This window comes from Miniopterus schreibersii (assembly GCF_964146895.1).
Source record: "Miniopterus schreibersii genome assembly, chromosome: 7".
NCBI lineage: Eukaryota > Metazoa > Chordata > Mammalia > Chiroptera > Miniopteridae > Miniopterus > Miniopterus schreibersii.
The window spans coordinates 8128091-8146591 of record NC_138108.1 but is presented as its reverse complement, the minus strand read 5'-3'; the positions used below and the strand labels follow the sequence as shown (position 1 = coordinate 8146591).

The 18501-nt window shown below is 36.1% G+C and overlaps 1 protein-coding gene across 2 annotated transcripts in view; it reads right to left on the bottom strand.

Annotated features, from left to right (window-relative positions):
• Positions 1–18501, bottom strand: part of CUL3 (cullin 3) — an 81449-nt gene that overhangs the window by 57430 nt on the left and 5518 nt on the right. The window contains exon 2 of one of the 2 annotated variants that reach the window (XM_081142431.1): positions 2053–2250. In XM_081142431.1, coding sequence (XP_080998557.1) covers positions 2053–2250 — 198 coding nt within the window. Of the gene's footprint in view, positions 1–763; positions 867–2052; positions 2251–18501 lie in introns of those variants that run through there. The other variant, XM_081142432.1, reaches the window with a different exon arrangement.

Sequence of the window (18501 nt, the reverse complement as noted above, 5' to 3'; positions counted from 1 at the left end):
ATTCCATCTTAATCTTCCTAAAATATTATGTCACATTATCATCCACTTAAAAAAGTACAATAAACTGCCACTATTAAGTCCAAATCCCTTAACTTGGCAATCAAGTTTTTTTCCAATCTGTTCCCAAACCATTTTTGCAACACGATGATCCACTAATCCCCATAAAATTATTATATACCTCAATCAAACTCTATTTACCTCCTAAGTGAACATTTCTGTATAATCATGTGACGTCTGCAATCCTTGGAATACCTTCCACCTTGTTGACTTATATCCCAAATTTGTCATGGCTGAATTCAGTTTGATCCTTTCTCATGAAATCTTACAGCCCAGGGTAACTAATTTACCACTTAATTATATAATACCTCACACTGTTACCTAATGTGTATATCACATCTCACATCAGAGTAAAAACAAACTTAGGAAAGAATAGTATCATATATCTCTTTGCATCCACTGTACTTTCCTAGAACGTTGTGTATAGTAGGCACTTAAAAAACTGCTGAATTGAATGAAGAACACAATCACCTGCTTTATGAGATACTAGCTACTGCTCATGTAATCCCACTTAAAGACTTGCAGAAGGAAGAGTAGAAATAAAAAGTGACTATTTTGTAACCACTAGAGTAATAATGATTCATGCAAGAATCATCAATGGATGCTAAAACCATCACATAAAAGTTTCTTGGGGAACAGGATATTTATACAGTCTCAAAATATATCTGAACAAATTACTTATGAATTACAAAGGGAAAAAAGGTACCTTTACAGTGGAGAAATCTGGCGGACACCAAGTGATCAAAGTTAACATCACCAATAATGGGATAAACTGACATCATGTGCCTCCTGATGTGATGCACTGAGGACACAACATCACTTATGTATTATTCCTGCCAAAAATGCATAACCTGAAACTAGTCATGAGGAAACAATCAGACAAACCAAAAACTGAGGGACAATCTATAAAACAACTGACCTATACTCTTCAAAAATGTCAATGTGTTGAAAGACAAAGAAAGGCTGAGGAACTGTGTATGTGATCCTGGATTGGATCCTGGATCAGAGAACTGCTATAAAGGACATCACTGCTACACAGGACAAGGGTGAATTTATATGTGGACTGTATCAGATAACAGTATTATATTAATGTTAAGCTACCTGACACTGAACATTGTTCTTTGGTTAAATAAGAGAATTTCCTTGTTCTTAAGAGAAACATTCCCAAGTATTTGAGGGTAAATAAATCTAAAACTTATTCTCTAATTGTTCAGTAATAATATCAATAATTGTAATAACAACAAGATTGGCAAAAATGTGGCAAAATGTTAACACTGGTGAATCTACAATAAAAGAGATCATTGTACTATTGATGCAACTTTTCCATTTTTTCAAAAATAAAATTTAAAAAATACCCTAATACCACACAAAAACTTTGTGAAGTTTTTATTTATCTGTGGTATTTACCTTTCATCTGACAATCTTAAAGCAAGACATACTTGCAGTGAGCTTGCTCTATAAAAAACATACGTTCTAAAAATAAGATACATCTTTTTGGAACCAAAGAACTATTTTATAATGTTAACAGCCCACCACTATTTTTTTTTTTTAAGTCACATTTCTATAGTAAAACTCGGTTAAAATGAATAAAGTCAATTTCAAATGGTGAAAAGTCTTAGACAATATAACAATGTAGTTTTAGTATTTTCAACTAGACAGAGAAAGTGGAGAAATCTAATATTGGTTGATTAAGCATTTTAAGGAAAATAATGATAATCTATAATTAACATATTAATAAATAAGCATTTGTAAATTACTGAAAGTTTGCTTCCTTAATTATGATTATAGAGAATATTGATCACAAATTTCATCTTCAATTATCAAAAATTCTGATTTAGCTGATTATAAGTTTTAGTAAGGTTTGTAATACAGCCATTGTTATTTCTATAGGCTTCCTGGAGTCTTTAAAAATAATACTTCTGGTCATAGTAAAATATGGTATAAAGGATTTTCTAGATTCAATATAATTAGCAACAGTCCTTTAAAATTGGATACCTTATTTATGAGATGTTCGGTAACAACTTCTCTTAGTCCAGTGTAGAGCTTTTCTCCATGTTTATGCAAAACCATTGTATATGCATTTCTATAGAGCTCCTCAAAACTAAGACCACTGTTATTCTTACGCTGGATTTCTTGAATTGCATTTTTCAGAAGGTCCCAAATGCTGTTTACATATTTTTCATCCATGGTCATCTGTAATATCCAAAAGAGAAAAAGAGACAAAAAAAAAACAAAAAACCAATGGTTGAAAATTTGTCTGTATTTGTCCATATAGTAAATATTTCATTATATGGCTATGATGATACAGCTGTATGACTTATAAGAATGTTAACAATCTGTTTTAGCAGAAATAAATACATTTTAAAATAGTTTTTAGAGTTGAAACAATTTTTAAAAAAATCCTTTAAGACCTCCCTCCCTCATCTGCAGCAGAACCCCTCCACTTTAAATAAAAATCACAATCCTTGATGTTAATACTTGCTTTAGCAGAAAGTGTAAAATGTCTTTCCCCTAAGTTTATTTAGTAAAACTTACAAGCAAAGAGATTTCCTCTCCTGAAAATTTACAGAGCTCCTTAGCAAATTAAAGATTAGAAAAAGGCCTGCAATTAAAAACAAAACAAAAATAAAACCCACCACATTCTCTGTTTAACCTAGCATTCTCTCATTTTCCTCCTTTTCCAGCTTAGACTCCATGGTCCATCATTTGTAAACTACCTTTTATATAACATTTGTAAGTCACTTGTCCTTCTCTTCCTCCCTCCCAAAACATGCCATTCTAAGCCTCAACTGCCCGCCTAGACTGCACCTGCAACCATGTAGTTGAAAGTAAATGAAGAGTAACACATACACCCATGTCCAGTTCATCTCAGTTTAAATTCATGACCACTAATCACAAGTGGGCCCTTAGTGCAACCCCACAATCCTACTTTACTAGTCTATTGACCCAACTATCCTAGATGATTTTATACCATCTCTTCAGATAGTGACCTGTCTCCTGTTCCAAGAAAAGGGAAAACCTGAAAAGAAACTGTACAAACACCATACCCCCTAACCTAGTTGACTGCATACCAATACAATCTGCCAGTTCTTGTGCTCAATGTCCCCAGTTCTTATATTCAAATTATAGCCCAGGGACCAAAAACACAGGCAAATTCTAGGAACTTGTTAGAAATGGAGAATTTCAGACCCCAACCTAGACCTACAGAACCATAACTTGCATTTTAACAAGAACCTCAGGTGATTCATATACAGAATGAAGTTTAACAAGTACTGCTCTAGTTCCATGACAACTCGTCCATTCAAGGACTCCCCCCCTCCCCCACTTAAGCAATCTCCCTTCCTAGCATCATCAATTTTTTTCTCTTCTCTTCTACATAATTTCCATCCACATTCAAAATAATCAGTTTCCCATCTTAAAAACAAACAAACAAATCCTCACAACCCCACATATTTCTCTAGCATCACCTAATTTCTCTTTTCCATTTACAGCAAAATCACAGGGTAGGGGAGAACAACTCTATGTTGACTGTATCCAAGTCCTATTTTTCCCATTACATTTTAAAGCCCCTCTAATAAGGCTTCCATCTCTACCATTTCACTCAAATTACTCTTGAAAAGGTCACCAGTGACTTCCACATTGCAAAATGTAATGGTCAAAGTCTCAGTTCTTATTTTACTTGACCTATCTGGCAGCAATTCAAAGAGCAGATCATTCCCACTCAAAACAGATTTTTCACTTGCCTTCCAAGCACTACAATCTCGTTTTTCTTTCTGTTCTACTGGTTTGTATTTGCCAGTCTGCTTACCTGTTCTTATTCATCACCATCTCCAACTCTAAAGGCTCAGCTTCTAAACCTTTTGTCTATCCACATTGTTTTTAAAAGCTGAAGCTGATCTCATCTATTCTCATGGCTTTAAGTTAACCTCAAAATGTATATATTCTATTTGGTCCTCTCCTAACATCAGTCATATTTTCAGCTTCCTACTCAATTGTTTCTACTTGAATGCCTACTATCAAGTCTCGAACAGAAACCCTAACTTTTCCCCTAAGTCTGCTTCTCATGCAGTCTTCTCCGAATGAGTAAATGTCCAATCCATTCTTACATTTGCTAATGCCAAAAGCTTGTAATCCTCTTTACACCCTTACCTCACTTGTAGGCCAACTGGAAATTCTGTTGTCTCTATCTTCAAAATGTACCCAGAATCTAAGTCTTCCTCACCACTTCCATTGCTACTATCTTCCCCTAATCACTACCGTCTCTCAGATTATTGCAACAGCCCCCTAACTGGTCTCTGTTTCTGCTCTTGGCCTATTATCACAGAGCAACCAGACCAACCTTCTGAAAACATAGATCAAATCATGTCACTCATCTATTCACTACCCCCAAGTGACTTCTCATTTTGTTTGGAGCTGAAGTCAAAGTCCTGACACTATGCTACAAAGCCTACTTCGATCTGATAATCTCTCTGACGTCAGCCAGTCGTCCTTCCCTGCTTACTCTGCTCCAGCTGCACCAGTCTCCTTGCTACTCCTTGGAATATGTCAACAAGTTCCCTTCAAGGTATCTGTATCTGCTAGTCTCTGAAGTGTTCTTCCCCCAGATACCTTCATGGCTCATTCACTCATCGACCTCAAAACTGCTCAACTGCCACCTTAAAATGAAGGTTTTAAAAATAGCAGCGGCCTCCAACCACACGGTCCTTATTTCCTTTCCTGGCCTCCCTCCTCCCAGCCAAATGTCAGCTCCATGAAGGCAGGGATTTTTTTCACTGCTGAAGGAATCCCTCAGCCACTAAAATGAGACCTAGCATGTAACAGGCACTTACACTTGTTGATTGAATGATTTCTTGCTAATCTCTGGCTAAGGATTCCTTTTTATGTCACATAAAACTTGTAAATTCTGCATTCACAATCTGGGAAACTCTGCAACAATTACTTATCAGCTTCACACATACTTCTGACCTGAACTGAATAGAAATTACTGAGCTAGTAGAATTCACTCCAAAGAGGGCAGGAAAAAAGACAACGCTTTTGGAAGTAAAGGATACGCTTACTGTATAGATTGTGGTGATGGTATCACAGGTGAATTCTTACCTCCAAACTTATCAAGCTGCATACATTAAATACATACAGTTTTTTGTATGTCAGTCATACCTCAATAAAGTGGTTTAAAAAAATCCTCTCTAAGCCATGTCTAATGGGTACGAATGTGAAAGAGAAAGGAGCAGGTAGGTAAAATAGTTTTTATTCATTCTACCAATAAAATATCAGCTCAACTATAAATCAAGAGGGTTCTTAAGCAGATGACTCAAACTGAGTCTTATTATTCTAATATTTTCTGGAGAGCTTAAAAAGGAATTCTTTAAGAGAACGGCTTCTTTCCTGTTATTCAAATATTATCCAAATCCCTGGTCTACTGGACTTTTCTGAAATAGCCTTAACTGAGTTTACCCCTATACCTAAACTACTATTTTTTGGTCAGATATCCGACACATAGGGTGCCATCCATATAAAATATAAATAAGATATAGCTATTTATAACTTTTCACAAATGAAGATATAAGCCCATGTGATAATGGCCTTAGTACTCCATGTACAGTAGTCCCCCTTATCTGCAATTTTGCCTTCTGCAGTTTCAGTTACCCACAGTCAACCATGGTCCAAAAATACTAAATGAAAAATTCCAGAAATAAACAACTCATGATTTTAAAATTAAGAGCCATTTGAATAGCATGATGAAATCTCACACCATCCTGCTGTGCCCAGCCCAAGGACCCAAATCACCCCTTTGTCCACTTGGCAACTATCCTGGTTATCAGATCGACCATCGCTGTTTCACAGTGCTTGTGTTCAAGTAACCGTTATTTTATTTAATAATGGCCTCAAAGTGCAAGAGTAGTCATGCCAGCAATTTGGATATGCCAAAGAGAAGCTACAAAAGCCTTCCTTTAAGGGAAAAGGTTAAAGTTCTCAATTTAATAAAAAAAAATTAATATGCTGAGGTTGTGAAGATCTACAGTAAGAATGACTCTTCTATCCATGACATTCTGAGGAAGGAAAAGAAAATTTGTACTAGTTTAGCTATCACACCTCAAACTGCAAAAGTTACAGCCACAGTGCGTAAGGGCTTAGTTAGGATGGAAAGGCATGACACATTTGTGGGTAGAAGACACGACAAAAACTGCGTTCCAAATGACAGCAGCAAGAAAGCACTAAGCCTGTATGAAGACTGTAGCAACAAGTCCCCTCAAACAAATGACCACATTCACATAACTTTTATTACATTATATTGTTATAACTGTTGACAGCACATGCAGAGGTTATAATAAAGCAGACTAAGATGCCATCCCTTAATATTAAATAACGAACACCTAAAGCAGAATGAATATTTGGAACAATTTCAAACAAGAGCTGAGTGTATATGGACTATAAACTCCAGCAATAACTATACTGCCAATAGTTGGGAAAACTTCACACAATCTTTTCAAGCTCTGTAACATAAGATTCCATGAAAACTAGAAACTGTACAAAAACGCCTCTACCCAGCATGCATTACTAAATTTTCTATTAGGGACTAAAGAATTTTAAAAATATAAACCAAAAGACTTCAACTAATGTGTAAGTACTCTCACATTATAATGAAATCTTTTCAAATACAAATAAAAGTTGTCTAACAGTATTTGCCTCAGTATTCATGTCGTATGGAGCGCAGATGGAGCAACAAGACGACAATGTTTCTTCTGGTGATTGCTCAGGTATAAAAACTTTCCAACAAAGGAAAAGAAAATAGAGATTAAATGATTTACCAAATCGCAGAGCTAGGATTAGAACTCATACATCCCCAAATCTAGTCCGTACTATTGGACTCACCTCACATTCCACTGTGCTAACATGGTAAAGTAGTACCACAGTGCTAGTCACTGAGAATCTTGGCAAATACAGAATGACATACTAGTCGAGAATACAGGTTTTGCTGTCTGAATGGCCTGGATTTGTGTCATAGCTGTTTTAAATTCACAAGCATTGTGGCCTTGGGCAAATTACTTAACTCCTTTAAGCCTTTATTTCTTCACGTGCAAAGTGGGTTTAATAACAGCATCTAGCACTAAGGACTATCATGAAGATAGTCCTAACAAGAATGTCAGAATTTAGCCCAGCCCAGAACTAAATTCCTCTCATGCTGACTAACAGAAGTGCCCAATGATAGAATCTCTTGAATTCTCATCTATGGGCATCAAATGTCAGAAGAAAATACAGCTTTTCTTTTTCTTTTTTTTTTTTTTAATATATATTTATTGATTTCAGAGAGAGGAAAGGCAAGGGAGAGACAAAAACATCAATGATGAGAGTCATTGATAGAGCCCGCAACCCAGGAATGTGCCCTGACAGGGAATCAAACCCTGATCACCTGGATCCCAGGTCGACGCTCAACTGCTGAGCCACGCCCAGCCGGGCTAAAATACAGCTTTTCAAGCTTAGCAAATAAACAGTAATGAGCTAAAACAAAAGTATCTTAAGAGCACAACTAAGCTGCCCTGGCTGGATGGCTCAGTTGGCTGGAGTGTCGTCCCATACACCAAAAGTTGCAGGCTTGATCCCTGGGTGGAGCGAGTGCAGGAGGCAACTAATCCACGTTTCTCTCTCAAAAATCAATAAAAACACCTCGGGGTGAGGATTTAAAAAAAAGAGGGGGGGGAAAAAAAAAGAGTACAATTATGCTAAATAAATGCAAATCAGTGTATTGTACCCTTCTTTCAAAAACAGTATTCCTCTGCTTCATGTCTCCTGTTCATCCAGTGCCATTTAAATCACTTTAATCTGGAGAGTTCTGTGCTGGGCTCTTCTCGCTCTACACTGGGTCCCTAAGCATTTTCATTCATGGTCACAACTACTGCCTACACATCTAGGGTTCTAAAATTTACAAGACTAGATTAGCAAGGAGACTCCTAGAACTGTATACAAAATTTTGCAAATATAATGTTTGTATACTTCTTTTCGGGGTGGTAGAGCCTCAGCTCAGATTCCCAAGAAGCCTGGCCCACATCTCAAAGATCAATGATTGGCCTATATGTTAATTGCTCCCAAATCTATACTGCCAGCCCAGATGTTCCCCCTGAAGCTAAAACTGTTATTCAATTATCTGTTAGACTTTCCAATCAAATGCTCCAGACAAGGATCAAACTGAGCATATCCAAAACCCCTGGTAAACTCACTCTCCACATCCACCCAAACCTTCCCCTGTATTCTCAGATTCTGCAGCAGCATAACCACCTAGTTACAACAAGACAGATGTATAAACCCTTTCTTTTTTTCCTCTTTCAAACTCTTCTCATCCATTCATCAAGTGTTACTAACATTAGGCCAAATATGCCCCCATTCTTTCATCCTGAATACTACTGCCTTAAAACTTCCATCTAGATCACCCCAAGAGTCTTCCAACCGTCAGCAACTCTAGTATCTTCTTGCAATCGATCTTCCTCAAAATCACCATCAAAATAAACATATGAGCATTATGTCCCTGCTCAAAATCCAGCTCTCATTAATGACAGGGCTGGGGGAGAAAGGGGGTGTTTTAAAAGGGAACAAAACACTCTTTAAGATCTAGTCTAAGCAACCTCAACCAGCAAAAATATAGCCAAAGTCTATGCCTACTTTAACTTCATTTTTCACTCACCACTACCTATTTTACATTTACTCCCTAACAAAATTAAACCAATGGTAAAAGTGGAACACTGTCACTCCTCCCCACCCTCCCATGTCTTCTTTACATGATTCTTCACACAGCCCCTGAACATAGCTCAGGTGTCATATTCTGCAGGGATCCTTCTCTGACCTGAAGCAAAGCTAATGACTCCTTCTCAGCTGGTTCATAATACTTAGGTTATATCTATCACAACATTATCATAATGCTTCATAGTCTGTTTGTGCATCGTTTTTGTTTTTCTTACTCGACCATGAGATACTTAAAGAACTGTAACTTTTTCTTCAATGCCACTTAGAAGGCCATAAACAAATGTTTGGTGAATGAGTACTGTTTTACCTATGTTACACCAATGCGATTTTGAAGACATGAACATTTGAATTACTAAGCACAATAACATGGAAGAGTATTTTAATGTGCTTAACCACAGCAATTAATGTAATTTTTAAGTAATCCAATGTCTTTTTCAAATAGAAATTAAGTACAATAACGTGCAAGCAACAAACTCGAATTTCAGATATTAAGTAGTGTTTTCAAATTTTCCACTCACCTAACTAAATACCTCCTCACAGGGCTACTAAATCATGAATTTTATTAGTAAGTGTTAACTGGGAGGAAACTAGAGAACGGAAAAGGCCATTATGGAGAACATCCATAAGCTACAATCTTTCCTGAAATTAAAGTCCAAAAACAATACGCTAAAGGAAACTAGCTTCAAGTAGAAATTCCTACACATACATGCTTCGGTCTTGGTGTCAAGTGAACATGTCAACAACAGTAGCAAAATAATTACATTAATGATAAACTTTAATTTCTCACTCACCCATCTTTGATACAGCAAACATTAGCTGCCACAAAATTTAAAGGCCCTAGTTTTATGTACACTGAAAAAAAGTTATAACATTACCTTAAAGGAGTATTTATGTGAGCAGGATGTCATTTCACTTGATGAAACTGATTCACTTAGGTTGCAATAACTGCAAATATACTCAGGAAGGGACTTGGTAACAATACTTGAGCAAAACAATAAAATGGTAAAATAAAATGCGCACCCACACACACAAATATTTAATGTTTGCTAATTCTTAGGTGTATACAGTATCTATCCCCAAGAAACTCAAGTTACAAAGTTATCAGCCAGCAAAGTAAATTCATTTAGCAAGAAAAGAAGCAAAAGCTCTTTTTTAAAGGGAAGATACAATTAAGTATTCTTAAATTCTTAAGGTTTAGTAAGACTTTTAAAAATGAAATCAAGACTTTAATTTTTAAAAGTGACCTTCTCCCCTTTACCTTTCCCCAATTCAAGATTAAAATTCCCTCATTAGAAAGTGCCAATAACAAAAATAACACTAACAATCTTTATTTTCTTTCACAAACATCTCTGATTTTTCATTTACATTACTTCAAATGATACAAAAACATAACCTTCAAAATGTGTAACTTTGAAAGGATATAAGTCTATTATATACTTACACATCTTGAAGGTCAGGTAATCACCAAGAGTTGGGAGAGAACTATAGCATGAGCCAATTAGAACTAAAATGAAAAGAATGTATTCTGCACATTCACTATATACAAAGGACAAGTCTTTAGTCCCCTATGAATAATTTTCTACAAGAAATTTAGAACAGGGTGGGTGGGAGGAAAGGGTGAGAATTTGAAATTCCAAGCAATTCAGAATGACACAGCTAGAAAAAAATAAACAAGGAAAAATGCTTGATCTTATTTTAAGCTTCAGCCTCAAAAAAGTTGCTTTGGTAAAATATCTGAGGAATGGCAGTGTTCTAGTCGGACATGACTATGCTATAAATTATGAAAGAAAGTTCCCTCCCAGATTTTAAGCACCTCAGTAATACAGAGTCTCTCTTCCTTCATTTTATTGTATCCTTTCTAACGCATGGCACAATGCCTATATAACATTCAAAACTATGATTTAAATGCAGTCCAGTTACTGCCAATGATGATTAATCTTATTTGATGACCAACTACGTAATGATTTATGACATCTGCAATAATCCTATTTATCCATCAGTTAATCTTTAAGCAACCTCAACCAGCAAAAATAGAGTCAAAAACCCAAGCTTTGAGGAAAACAGCCCAGTGGGAAACACTCAGACTCTGGACAAGTTACTTAACTTTCCAAATTTCACTTTCCTCATCTGCCTGAGAAAAAAGAAATGGGAGAAGATGGTTTCTTGTGTGGCAATTAAATAAGTTTGTGAAAGCTTCTGGCACACAGCACTTGCTCAATAAATTTGTTTCTTTCTTCACTACACAGAAGAGACATATATAGTCTTAATGACTTAAGCCTGAATGTATAGTTAAGACTACTAATGTTTGATTAACTGGTTTCTCTTTGGTTCCAGCTGAGACCCAATGGGAGTGGAACTGGCTGCCAAAAGTAATAATTGATGTCAAGGAAAGAGAGAAAAAGATTATCAATTGGAAAAGCACAGTAGCCTGGGACAATTCTTTGAAATCATAAACTAAGTCTCATCTACACTCAGTTTGCCTCCAATATCATTAAATTATAGAACAGTAACATAATGAAAAAGCTAAATTATCAACAGAAAGTTCAATTACAATCTGCATTTCAGATCTCAACATGAGTAAGCTGTTCAAAAATCAATTTGAAAATTTTGAAATTTTTCCAAAGACACAAGTCAAGCTTCTAGATTAACCTATTAAAACTCACTTAAATCACAACTGATTTAAGAGTTCAAACAATACAGTATTATTTCAACTGTATCTGTGAATGACTTCTGCATTTATGAAAAAAATGTGTAACATTTCTATCTGATGACCATAACAAATAAGATGCAATCCTAAGTGTTCTCACTGAGACAAGAAGTTTGTCACTATCCTATATTGGCGTTAAAGAGATGTTACCTGGCACCCTGAAACACATTTTACCCAGAGAATACACCATGTTCACCTCGACTGAAACTCTTCAGACATTATAATTAAGAGATCCTCCCTATTTAGACAATTAAAGTTAATATATCTGTAAGATCAGCACTTTAAAATGATAGAAACATTTACTGTATTTTCCAATATACTATTAAACACCAAACACTATTAAGGAGTCTGTACATAAAACTGCTCTTTAAACATTCACCTGGAAAACAGAAATAATAGAAATGCAGGATTCATATTTGGGATGAAATTTGAAAGTAGCAGTAGTAACGTTACAGGAAAAAGTACTTTATATCTAAATGCATGCCTGAGTCTCATATTTCTATCCTATAATCTAAAATTATTGATTTTAATCAGAAGTGACAATACTCACCTCTTTAGCTTCAGTCACTAAGTGTGTTTTTTTTAATGTATTGATTAATTTCAGAGAAAGAGGAAGGCAGACAGAAAAGAGAAACAATGATTTGTTGTTACCCTTATTTATGAATTCAATGGTTGTTTCCCATATGTGCCCTGACAGGACAGCGAACCCGCAGCCTTGGCTTACTGGGAAGACACTGTAACCAACTGAGCGACCCTGCCAGGGCCACTAAGTTTTTTTGTTAATGGGTAAAACAGGTTTTCTAAAACTATGATATAATGTGTAAAAGCTCTATAAACTGTAAGGCAATAACACATTAGTTTACACTCGAATCAGCTACACACAATCCAAAGGAAGAGATTAAAAACACATAAAATAGTCTAAAGTGCCATGATTAGCTTTGTCTTTTAATTGAATGAACCTAACTGTAACCAAATGTGGTATCACGGCAAAAGGCCTACCATATAATATTACTACTACTAAAATCTATCAAATCTACTCAAAATTTCTCTAAAATTACAACTCACACAGAAAGATGTAGAACATAGCTAACTTTCCCACTACTTCATATTAAGATTTAACCATCATCACTGAAATATACCATTCTTATTTTAAAGAAAATTCTAAGGCTGAAAAGCTAGGTGACTTTTGCAACATCACAGAAAATGTTTTAGGACACAGACCACACCAGCATTCAGTTCCAACATTTATGTATGTATGCAATGCCTTTACTAAAATTTTTTGAGTTGGAATGGGCCTAAACCCCAAGTTAAAATCTCTTCATTTTACAATTGAGGAAACTATGGTTAAGAGGCTTATCCAAGATCACACAGCTAGTTAAAACAATGAAGGAATCCAAGTGTCCTGAGCTAAGTTTAAGTTTCCCTTATACCACGTCAACTCAAATCACCTGGGTGCTCAATATTAAATCATGTTCTTAAGTTCTTTAGATTCCACATATGAGATCACATGTTTCTCCCTCTCTGCCTGGCTTATTTCACTTCTCTAGGTCCCTCCATACTGTCCCAAAGGGTACGAGGTCCTTCTTTACAGCTGCATAGTATTCCATGGTGTAAATGTCCCACAGCTTTTTTGTCCACTCATCTACTGATGGGCACTTGGGCTGTCTCCAGATCTTAGCTATTGTAAATTGAGCTGCTATGAACATCGGGGTGCATACATTCTGATTAGTGTTTCAGGATTCTTAGGATATATTCCTAGAAGTGGGATCACTGGGTCAAAAGGCAGTTCCATTTTTAATTTTTTTGAGGAACCTCCATACTGCTTCCCATAGTGGCTACACCAGTCTGCATTCCCACTAGCAGTGTACCCGGGTTCCCCTTTCTCCACATCCTTGCTAGCACATGTCATTTGTTGATTTGCTGATGGTAGCCATTCTGACAGGTGTGAAATGATACCTCATTGTGGTTTTAATTTGCACCTCTCTGATGATTAGCAACTTAATAAACTGATGAACAGAACATATTCAGTGACATGGAAGCATGGATCACAATGACAAATCTCAGAAGGAAGTAGGGGGGCAGGAGGGTGGGGGGAGAGATTAACCAAAGAATTTATATGCATATATGCATAACCCAAGGACACAGACAATGGTGCAGTCAGGGACTGGGAAGGTGGGTGGGGCAGGGTAGAAGGGGTCAATGGGGAGAAAAAGGGACGTCTGTAGTATTTTGAATAAATATATATATATATACTGATGATATATTATAGAGTTGTATACTCGAAACCTGTATAATTTTATTAACCAATGTCACCCAATAAATTCAATAATTTTTTTTAAAGAAAAAAAGAAAAATCATTTTATAATTGAATAGGCTGTTAACAATGAATCACTATAGCCAAATACCTATTTCAGTTTGGTGTAGGGGAAAAAAGCTTTCAAATGGAAATCAGGATTCTAAGTCATGGTCTTCCATAAGTTAAAGTCTTCCCTGGTTCCGTTTCCTCATCTAGTAAGTAATATTAGAACAGATTCTCTCTAAAGTACTTTACACCCTTTTAAAGTTAAAATATGAATACAAATAGCAGCAAATAAGTCACTTGCTTATTTGGCCAGTGAAAGGGTTCATCCAAAATATATACCTTTTTCATATCTCATTTGCATATACCATGAGGAAAGTGAAATATTTTAAAATATCTGATCTTCATGCTTCCAAATTCATTTTACTGTTTAACCTACTTCTTAGTATATTCTCAAGGACAAAATTTTAAAGATTATATTAAAGTATTTACACATTAATAACTTTAAGAAATCACTTTTTTCTAAACATATACTTAAGATAAGTTTCTATTAAACAAAAAAAAGGAAGTTAAGAAATGTGTGCTACCAGCCAAAAAGGAAAGTGTTAACTCATAAATATAACAACTCTTATGAGTGGTGCATTTACCTTTAATGTAGTGAGGTGTAGGCTTGCAAAAAAAGCTCCTTCCAATGCCCAGAGTTAATTCTGAATTCTTTTCTTAAAGAGTACTACCTTATATAAGCTTCAGGGCACCCCAAATCTGCCCCTGGCTAATAATTTAAATGGAAACCTTAGAATTTTCCAATACATTCCTATTAAGAAAAAAAATATTTCAGAATCTAGCAAATTCTTAACAGAAATAATTAGGCAGTGTGCTGTAGTTGAAAGAACATGAATTTTTGAATCAGACATGCCCGGAATCTGAATCCCAGCTCTGCCCTTTCCTATATGTAAATGTATTTCACTAGGTGTAAATGTATTTCACTATGTCTCTGAGCCCAAGAAAGATTTAAAACAGGAGTAACAACATTTAAAGATTGTTGTGAGGATTTGAGATAATTATAGTTCAAAGTACCTGAAACAGAGCCTAACACAAGGTAGACATTCAACAAGTTGTAGTTACTAATCTTATAAAGAAACTTCTCATACTATTAATGGGAAAGGAAAATGGAAAAAGAATTTTTCATGATTACTTTCAAATGGACAGAGCAAATGAAGAGGCTAAGTGTTGCTCAGTTAAGCAAGGGCCGCTTTAGGTAAGAATGACTTGCAATCGGTATGTTAAAGTACTCCTCTTGGCAAGGATGGCCTACTTTTAGAGAAAAGCATCTCTAAAGAATGCTGTATTTTTCTTAAGTAGGTAAAGATGTCCCTTTGAAGTCTTTATTCTTTTGCTTAACAGATGGACTTTCTCATTTAAAGAGCAAATTTGGGTCCATTCCTTTCTCAATGATTACAAGTAATAAATGAATGGAAGTCAAATTAGGAAGTTTTACTCAATTACATTTGCAACTTTAAAACTGACTTAAGAAAAAGAAGTAATACTTTCTAGTAGTAAAAGTTCTGGATTAGGGGTTAAGGCAACTACTAGCTCTGTTCTCAATTTCCTATTAACTTTGTCAACCTAGGTGAGTAGGATTCTCCTCAACTTTAAAAAGGCTGGATTAATGACTGGTGATTTTAAAGCAATGGTTAAACAACTTATACAAATGGCAACATAGGAGCTGCTCTAAATTACCAGAGAGGAGACTTCTGAAGATATCTACTTGACTCTTCCTGGGTCCTGGAGACTGTATGAATTTGAAAATAACTGTCCCACAAGAAAAATTACTTTTAGTTGAAAATTCTGACTTTATGATTAGAAAATTCTTTTAAATGTCTCAGTGATGCCATCATTAGAAAGCACTTTCTGATACTATTTCTTTTAATTCTCAAAATTAATCTGTGAGAAAGACTGCTACAATGCCCATCTTAAAGATGAGAAAAGCTAGAGAGTCTATCAGTTCATTCATTCGGCACTGTTGGGGTTACTATTATGCTGCACTGACAAAGAAGATAGAGTTCTAATAAAGGACACACAGGCTATCTGATGGCTCTTGGCTATGAAAAAAGATAGTATGGTAGTCACCAGGATAGGGAAGATAGGAAAAGAAACACCTTCCTTCTCGGAGACAAGTTGAGAATGAGTAAAGATACAGATTAAAGAATACAACTGAAAGGGAAGAAAACTGAAAGAACTTACACAAGTTAACATTAGTTTTCACAGTGAAGCATTAAATTTTTTGAAGAAGCGAGAATTTTAAGAGAATTTTCACTAAAGAGCAGTGATTCAAGTCTGGAATAGCTCACACAGGAAATGGGAGAGGGAGCTTACGAGGGACACAAAAAAATTGCCCACAGGCAGTGAGAGTCCAGCTAAGTTAGAGACCATCATGTCTTGCAATTTTCACTAGGAATGCAAAATAGCTTAAAATATATAAGCAGTTGAAGGCAGACAGGTGGAATGATCCAAGATGCTTTTGAAAAAATTTTAATTAATTTATATTTTAATATGTCTATTGATTTCAGAGAGAGGAAGGGAGAGGGATAGAGATAGAAATATCAATGATGAGAGTCACTGATTGGCTGCCTCCTGCACCCCCCCACCCCCAACTAGGGATCAAGCCCGCAATCTGGGCATGTGCCATGACCGGGAATCAAACCGTGATCTCCTGGATCCTAGGTCGATGCTCAACAGCTGAGCCACGCCTCGCTGAGCCTAAGATACTTTTTGCTCTGAGGAGGTAGCAGGAGAGAAGGGGCAAGTAGTAACAGGCACCCGAGCTTGAAAGAATGTAGTCTTCTTGAGATCCAAGACATTAACGTGAGAAGGAAACAAGCACAAAAGAATAATTAAATAATAATCACAGCATGCATTTATTTATGATGCTTACTATGTGCCAGGCACTACTGTAAGAGCTGTATATGTATTAACTCTATTCTTACAACCACCTCATTAGGTAGGTACTACAGCTTTGCCTTTTTACAAAAAAGGAAACTAGCAGAGGTTTGGTGATTTGCTCAAGTTCTACATCTAATAAATGGAGGAGCTAGGATAGAATGCAATACTGGAGTTAAGATTTCTAAATTACCAGAACAACAAGCTCCAAGATAGGGTGAAAGTCACAAGTATAGAAGAGGCCAGGTCTGTCTGGTTATCATTGCGTATCTAGTGCCTGACTCCTAGTAGGAACACACAATACATGTATTTTAAATTGAACAAATGAATGACTATGCCCACATTCATTGGATAAAGTTAGGATTTAAACTAGAGAGAATGTGTGTAAAGAAAGTATTAAAGTCAGTGACTGAGGGAGGTAAGAAGTCAGGACATGGTAATAAGAAGCACTCAAAAGAACAGTTCACAAGGGCCTGATGGATGTGGCAATAAATGGCACCTGGGCACAGTGTTTCAAGGATTGTAAAGAAAACAGACACCTCAACTAAAAAAGATAAGCCTGTATCCTCAGGGCAAAGCCAGGTCTCAGCTGAAAAGGCTAAGAATTCCAAGAATGGGCTGAGGACATGGAGGAGTGAAGTAGGGGGATCAGAGTAGAGGGTACCTGTGAACAGACTGGGAAGGAGTCAAGATGGAGGGAGCAAATAAACAGAAAACACTGGGCCAGAGACTGAGTTTTCTGATGCTCAATCCAAGGTTACTGCCAATGCACCATCCTGCCTAGACTTCCAAATCATTATTGTTTCAGGAGACCAGGCTGCCTACCTGTCTGAGGAGTGTCACAGGACAATTAATGACCTACTTACATCTTAAGACTTCACTTAGAGTTGCAGAGTTCAAACATTTCAGAGTACTACTTGCATGGACTTAGCAAATTAATCAATTACTATAGTTTGGCTTAGATGACTAGTTTATCATTTAATCAATTGTTGAATAATCACCCACAGTGTTTCTAATACTATGCCAAGCGCTCTGTGGTTGAAAAGGGTGTCTGGTATAAGCTTTGGGCAGGGACCACAACCTAGTTCATAAGTGAAACAAAAAAAGGGTAGGGGAGAAAGGGAGGAAAAATTGGAAGGAAAAAAAAGTATATTTTTAAATAAAAAGTTAATGTACATACCAAATGAGTGTTTACTCCTTCAATAAAGTTACATACTTACTCCAATAATTATATGAGACTCATTATTGGAACTTCTCTTTTGAATCTATCCCTCAAGAGCCAGTAGCACTCTTCTGAAGTGCCCCAGTGGTACCAAACCTATATCCTTTGAGATTAATTTCTTAGTGTTGTTCACAAATTGACTCTGTAGGCTTTTCAAAATATAAGTTCTAAAAACTGTACCAAAAAATGACAGCACCACTAAAACAGTGTATAGTATCCCCACATAACAACTTGCAAAAGTATTATCAATTTCAGTATTTAAATTGTGGCATAATCATGGTTACATGCTGGTGTAGCAATACCTAACTATGTACTAGGTACTGTTCTAATGCTTTATTTTCTCTACCTCACAACAACCCTGTAAGGTAGGTACCACTAGTAGTCAAATTTTACAGAGGAGAAAACCGAGGCTAGAAGTGGTTAAGTAACTTGTTAAAAATAAAACAGCTAGGAAGACGTGGTGCTGACATTCAAACCCTGGCAGCCCAGAGCCCACATTCATATGCTCAATCTCTTTGCTTTTTAGGCATATTCCTAATA